Source organism: Orycteropus afer, unplaced genomic scaffold (genome assembly GCF_000298275.1).
Source record: "Orycteropus afer afer isolate SDZICR_OR568_19922 unplaced genomic scaffold, OryAfe1.0 scaffold00502, whole genome shotgun sequence".
NCBI classification, from domain to species: Eukaryota; Metazoa; Chordata; class Mammalia; order Tubulidentata; family Orycteropodidae; genus Orycteropus; species Orycteropus afer.
This window is the reverse complement of record NW_006922089.1, coordinates 1,088,835-1,095,676: the sequence shown is the minus strand read 5'-3', so window position 1 is coordinate 1,095,676 and position 6,842 is coordinate 1,088,835. Positions and strand designations below refer to the sequence as shown.

Genomic DNA, 6,842 nt, shown 5'->3' with positions numbered 1-6,842 from the left:
TGGACTCCAGGCAGTGGGTGTGGTTTGGGCTTTGTTTCCATGATGACTGACAGCCTTGGAGACCCTCTGGGGCAGTTCCATTCTGTCCTCTAGGGAGGCTGTGGGTTGGCGGTAGGATAATGGGCCCAGGGAGGCTGCATCTATGAAGCGCTCCACCAGGCTTATTGAGAGGGACCCACTCACACTCCCCACCCCCCAGTTGTACTTGGAATATTAGTTCCAGGCACAGGCTCACAGTTCCTTCCTGAGCAGAGAGGCCTGTTCTTGTCATATGTCAGATCCCCCAAAGGGGACCTAAACTGCTGTGTCCCACTCCTGGGCGGGGGTGCTCATGTTATCAAGGGGCTGCCCTGCCCCACCCCAGAGGCCCCTGGTAGGCCTGTCCAGCGTGTGACCAGCCCCCTGCCCTCTGCCGCAGCCATGAACACCGTTCTGCTCAGCAACCTGTTCTCCCTGCCACGCATCGTCTACGCCATGGCTACCGACGGACTCTTCTTCCAGGTGTTTGCCCGGGTGCACCCCCGGACTCAGGTGCCCATGGTGGGCATCCTGGTATTTGGGGTCCTCATGGCTTTTCTGGCAATGCTGCTGGACCTCGAGGCACTGGTCCAGTTCTTGTCCATCGGCACCCTGCTGGCCTACACCTTTGTGGCCACCAGTGTCATCGTGCTGCGCTTCCAGAAGACCTCCCCACCCAGCTCTCCAGGCCCATCCAGCCCAGGCCCCCTGACCAAGGAGCACGGCTCCTGCGCGGACCACCTGCAGCTGGTGGGCCCCGAGCAGGCCTCAGCCCCCGAGCCCGGGCAGCTGCGACCAGCCCTGAGACCCTACCTGGGTTTCCTGGGTAGGTACAGCCCTGGAGCTGCCGTGGCGTGGGCACTCAGCATCCTGGTGGCCTCGGCCATCACCTTGGGCTGCGTGCTGGTCTTCGGGGACTCAGCCCTGTACCTCCCGCACTGGGCCTATATCCTGCTGCTCCTACTCAGTGGTGGCGTATTTCTGCTCAGTCTCTCCGTCCTAGGAGCCCACCAGCAACAGCACCGGCAGGACACCTTCCAGGTACCTCCCCCAGCCAGCTCCCACCGCCCTGAATTCAGAGGTCTTGACCTCTGTCTCCTTTGCTAGCTTAGAAGGAACAAAGGTCCAGAAGGCTAGGAGGCCAGTATGTGTAGCCCCCTGCTAAAACGGCAAGGAGGCCACATGTTCTGACCTCCTCTAACCCTCCAAGAGGAAAACAGGATTACCAGCAGTAACCCAAGGCCTATTCCTGCCAGGCCAGACATGCTGCCTCCCCCCTCCAGCCCTTGCTCCAACCGTTCCTCCCAAAGCACCCACCACCTCCCTCCTGGGTTCGATAATTCACTGCAGTGGCCACACAGAGCTCACAGATTACGGGGTTTATTAGGGAAGCACCAGGCTACAACTCAAGTTCAGGAAGAACGCTCAGTCTCTCTCCCAGCCCACCGTGTCTCACAGTCTCTTTCCCAGCAGTGCTGGTCCCTCTGTGTCTCACTCAGCGATGCGTGTCTCTTGCGTCTCTTTCCCAGCAGCGCGTGTCTCTTTCCGGGGTGCGTGTCTCTTTCGGTAGCACATCTTCCTTCACCAGCAGTCAGAGAGAGTTCTGCCTCTAGGAGGCCTCCTTTTGAGCCCGGCAGGGTGGTCAGACTAGCCAGTCATAGCATCAGAACTCTAAGCACCTGAGAGAGAGTGGGCACCTCCCAGAACATTGTTTTGTGCCACTCCTAACAGAAATACTCCAGGTGGACAACTTCAGCAATCAGGAGCTCCTCAGTTGCTCATAGCAAATCCCACCTTGGAGTTTACAAAAACTTATGGGTAGAAAAGCCACACTAAGTAATTTACTACACTGCAACCCCTGTCTTTCTACCCACTGAGCAACCCCACAAAAAAAAAAAAAAAAACAACTGGGTGCTGTGGACTTACTCTGGTGGCGTAGTGCCTAAGGCATCTGACTGCTAACCAGAAAGCTGGTGGTTCAAACCCACCAGCCACTCCTCAGAAGATCGGGGAAGCTACTTCCATAGAGGGACCGTCTTGGAAACCAAGGAGGGGTTGCTATGAGTCGAATCGACTCAACAGCAGTGAGTTTGGGTTTTTTTTTTGGGGGGGGGAGCGATGCTGTGGAATCAGTTCTGACCCATGACGACCCCATATATTCAGAGAAGAGCTGTGTCCCACAGGGTTTTCAAGGTTGTGACCTTTCAGCAGCAGACAGCCAGGCCTTTCTCCCTGGGCACCTCTGAGCGAGCTCGACCTTTCGGTTAACAGCCGAGCATGTTCAGAGAGTCGCACCAACCGGACTCTGCAGAGTTGCAGAAAGCCTGTGGTTATTTGTGACGTCAGGCCTGGGGCTGGCAGATCTTTCTGGTAGCCCAGCCCCGCCCCACCCCACCCGTGTCTCTCAGATCCCCCTGGTGCCCCTGACACCAGCCCTGAGCATCCTTCTGAACGTCTGCCTTATGCTGAAGCTGAGCTACCTGACCTGGCTGCGTTTCTCCATCTGGCTGTTCGTTGGTGAGTGGGACCCGGCGTGAGCCTGGGGGTCAGGTCCCTGGTGGCTGAAGGAGGACGGGGGGGGGGAGGAGCTGCCCCCATCAGGCTTGTTGTGCCCCCCCTTGCAGGACTCGCCGTGTATTTCGGGTACGGCATCCGGCACAGCAAGGAGAACCTTCGGGAACCACTGGGGCTGACCGCCACTCGGTATGTGGTGTTCCCCAGTGGCAGCCTGCAGGGGGCCGTGCAGACCGTGCAGCCGTCCAGCCAGGTGCCCACCCCGGAAGAGCTCAACTGTATGGAGCAACCGGCCAGCCCGTGAAGGCCAGCTGCTGCCGCTCACGCCGTCCCCACCGCCAGGGATCGTAGCCTGTTGCTGGAGTTTGGATCTCAGGGAGTGGGGCCGTGGCTGAGCTGTCGTGGACCCTGCCCAGCACATTCCAGAGACTTAGGCAGGTGTGACCGTGGTGGGCTGGCAGAAGAGACCTGGGGTTGGTTTCAGGCCCACAATAATAACTTTTCGGCCGTCCACATGGCCTGCTGCTGTGTCCACTGTAGTGTTCTTTGTGGCCTCGAGTCCTCACCAACCCCCTGGGAACCAGGGGATTGTCCCCAACCCACACACTGAGGCCATGCAGGGGGCGGTGACACCTGCCTCCTGAGTTCCTCCTCTCAGGTAAGTGCCCTCTGCCCAGCCCGGCGGGGAGCCACACACACTAACACACACCCCTGCATGCACCAGGAGCAGCCTGCTTCCCCAGCGGCCGGGGGACCCCTGACTGGCTGCTGGGCTCCACTTCCAGGCTCCCTAAGTGTGTCCCGGGGATGGGTCTGGGAAGCAGAGGCTGGGCCCCAAGGAGGCCCCCTGGGAAGACTACAGATTCCTAGGGTCACCTGTGTTCCCAGAGCTCCTGGAGAACAAAGCGTGTCCCCAGAGCTTGCTCAGGGACATGGGCACATACACTCGTGGTCACATGCCCCCGCAGTCACAGGCCATGTGGCCCACATGGCTTCCTGGGCCCACACACATGGTGTTTCCAAATTCCAGTCCCTGTTCTGTTTTCTTACTGGCCTGCCACTCACTCTCCCACTCGCTCCGGCCATCAACCCAGGGCCTCGAGGTGAAGGTGCACAGGCCTTGTGTACCTTCTAGCCCATCTGGTAGCTGTAGGGCCATAGCACAGGGCTGTCCTGTGAAAATCCCAGGTGCCTCCTGTGTGTGCGCACACACACACACACACACACACACACCACACTGTGTTCCCCATCATTGTCTTCCATATGTTTCTTACGCCTACTCCTCCCCGTTCCTCATCTGCACAGATGACACAAGAAGTCGGTGGCTTTGGCAGGCTTTACTGCCCCACCCTCCAGCCCCCCTCCGGCAAAGCTGGGTCCGTGGCACTGCACTTTGAGGACCCAGGCTCATGGGCCACACTGTCCCCGCCCTGCCCCACTGAGCCCTCCTCCCTGGGGCCACCCTTCTGGGAACTGAGAGGCAGCAGGAACCCAAGGGCTTTGGAGAGGTGCTAGCCACGCCAGAGCCCCCAGCCCGGCCCCCCTCACCTGCTCCATGCTGCTCTATGACAAGCAGGCCATCAGGGGCCCAGGAGAAGGCAGCTCTCACTCCCCGGGGTGCATGTGCCCCCATCCCTGCCCCCACCCTGGAACCAAGGGAGGGCTTGATTCCTGCAGTTCACCATTCAGCTGATCATGAACTTGACTCTGGGGTCTGGGGCAATTTCCAGACAGCTAGACTCAACGGCAAACAACAACAACAACAACAGACCAAGTCCCAGGGCAGGTTGGAGAGCCTGAACCTCTCAAACACAAGTAGCTGGGGGCTGAGAGGGCCTGTGTCCCTACCAGCCCACTGCTGATCACGCCAGCCCATTGCTCCCAGGGATGGGGGTGCATGCACCCCAGGGAGGTGAGAGCTGCCTTCTCCTGGGCCCCTGATGGCCTGCTTGTCATAGAGTAGCATGGAGCAGGTGACCACTCATCTGCTGAAGGTCAAGGGCTGGGCCAAGGTAGAGAGAGGGGAGGGAGGGCTCCTAGGCTTGGCCCCTGGGCATGGCTTGGGCGGCCATGTCTGGCTGATGGCCGCCCTGGTTGTGTTCCCGAGAAGCCTGGTGGGAAGGTTAAGGGGTTGGCCTGGGGGGACCACTGACACTATCACCTCAGCTCCTGAGTCCTCTGCTTTGAGGATGCCATTGGCAAGGGTCCAGGGCACAGAACTGAGCAGACCCTTGCCCTGCCTGGGATCCGGGAAGAGACCCGTGGATGAGGCTCAAAGCTGAACTGGGATGGCCTGTAGGTGGCCCAGCTCTGAGGTGAAGACTACCCCGGCTTTGTCTCAGGCAAGAGCCCAGGGAGGGGCTGCTGAGGGGAGTCTCTACATATGAGGGGCCAGGAATTACAGCAGTCCACAGCAGCCTATGGGAGGGCCTGTGGCCAGCAGCTGGTGTGCAGGCCAGTGCAGGCCCCAGCAGGTCTGGAACCCTGCAGAGCTGTGCAAAGTTACCAGTCTTGCATCTGCCAGGCCCCAGGCTGGAGTTGGGGGCAGGGAGTGGTCCCGGGAGCTTGAGGGTGGGTTTCCCTTTCCTACCCCCCACCCTGGTCCTGTTGGGGTTTTATGCATGATGTCCCCAAGGCAGAACCCCAGCCTTCCTGAACCCCAACCCAGCAGGGAACAGCCACAGGCCTCAGGTAGGAGTCAGTGAGTGGGGCCCACCCATGCCAGTGCCCAAATGGGGCTGCCCCACTGTCAGCGTGGGTCTCCTCCCGGCAGTGATGGGACCTGGTGCTGGGCCATCTAAGGGGGACGTGAAAACCAGGTCGCTGCACACAGAGTTGGCCGTCACCTTCGGGGCTTTGGCCTGTAGAGGAGGACAGCAGGTCAGGGCTGGGGCCAACACACCATCCCACTGCAACAGAGTACAGCACCCGGCCAGTCTCAGCCTACCTCCTCATACTTGGTCCTCCAATAGAAGTGGGCTTCTCCGTCCACGTACAACAACAGCAGGTCACAGAGGAAGGTGACCTGGGAGAGGAGGGCTGATTCATGACCCAGCCCCCATCCTGCCCTCCAAGCCCTCTCACCCTGAGGCTCCACACACACACAGACACACACACACACACAGACACACACACACGGCACATGGTCCCACTCACCACGCCCAGCCACGCTGCTGCAGTGCCCAAGGTGATGACAGTGGGAATGAGCCCGAACTTCCCTGCCTAGGAGAGTGCCAGCTGAGTGATCCCGGTGCACCCCTGCAGCCCCATCCACCCACCCCTCATCCCCCTGGCCTGGCCCTACCTGTCCAGTGACAAGAATGTCAAATCGGATTCCATACAGCTTGAGCAGGCTCCGGGCCTCCACTCCAGGAGCCTTCCACCAGTGAGTGGCCGTCCTGGGACACAAGACAGCTCACAGGGTCAGCTCTGCCCACTCCCAGGCGAACCAGCCCTGCCAGGTCTCATACTACACTAGATCACAGAGCCATGAGTGTCACCCCTGGGTAATTGCTGAGGACACAGGCAGAAAGCGGGACGTACCTCTGGGGAGCTCCCTGCCTGCTGAAGGGACGGGAGGGTGGGGACATGGAGGATCCCTAAAGAGACAATGGCAGTGAGGCCTGGGGACAGGTGGGGGAACGAGGAAGGCTTCCAGGAGGGGAGGCGTTGAGGCTGGGCCTGGAAGAACGTGTGAGGATCTACATGGGAAAATAAGTCAATGAAAACCAATGAAGGAGAAGAACAAGATGGTGCCTGGCTACCACTGCAGACCACTCTGAAAGGATCACAGGGGAAGGTGCTGGGTAGAGTGGGAAAAAATTGTGAAAGAAAGCTCAAAACCATAGAAAAAGGGACGAGGCTTATGGGTCTGATAGAGACTGTTGGAACCCTTGAGACTATGACCCTTAGACACCCTTTAAGCCTGGAACTGAACCCACCCCTGGGGCTCAACTTTTTAAGCCAAACAATAGACAGGCCTATTGAAACTCTGGGAGTTCTGGTGGCATAGTGCCTAAGGCATTTGACTGCTAACCAGAAGGCTGGTGGTTCAAACCCACCAGCCACTCCTCAGGAGGGAGACTGGGCAATCTACTTCCGTAGAGATACCGCCTCAGAAACCCAAGGAAGGATCCCTATGAGTCAAATTGACTCAATGGCAGTGAGTTTATTGGAACTCTGGTTGCTTATTGATTGACACACTTGACTGCTAACCGAAAGGTCAGCAGTTTGAAACCACCAGCTGATCCTCAGGTGACAGATGAGGCAGTCCACTTGCATAAAGACTGACAGCCTGGGAGACCCTGTGG

At 58.9% G+C, this 6,842-nt stretch overlaps 2 protein-coding genes across 2 annotated transcripts in view; one reads left to right on the top strand and one right to left on the bottom strand.

Moving 5' to 3' along the window:
- Positions 1-2,836, top strand: part of SLC7A4 (solute carrier family 7 member 4) — a 4,306-nt gene extending 1,470 nt beyond the window's left edge. The window contains exons 2-4 of the mRNA XM_007955435.1: positions 419-1,059; positions 2,427-2,535; positions 2,643-2,836. Of these exons, the coding sequence (XP_007953626.1) occupies positions 419-1,059; positions 2,427-2,535; positions 2,643-2,836 (944 nt within the window). The remainder of the gene's footprint in view (positions 1-418; positions 1,060-2,426; positions 2,536-2,642) is intronic.
- A 1,732-nt stretch (positions 2,837-4,568) lies between these two features.
- P2RX6 (purinergic receptor P2X 6) overlaps positions 4,569-6,842 on the bottom strand; it is a 14,392-nt gene continuing 12,118 nt past the window's right edge. The window contains exons 9-13 of the mRNA XM_007955463.2: positions 5,837-5,930; positions 5,689-5,754; positions 5,480-5,557; positions 5,280-5,393; positions 4,569-4,643 (exon numbers count right to left, since the gene is read on the bottom strand). Of these exons, the coding sequence (XP_007953654.2) occupies positions 4,569-4,643; positions 5,280-5,393; positions 5,480-5,557; positions 5,689-5,754; positions 5,837-5,930 (427 nt within the window). The remainder of the gene's footprint in view (positions 4,644-5,279; positions 5,394-5,479; positions 5,558-5,688; positions 5,755-5,836; positions 5,931-6,842) is intronic.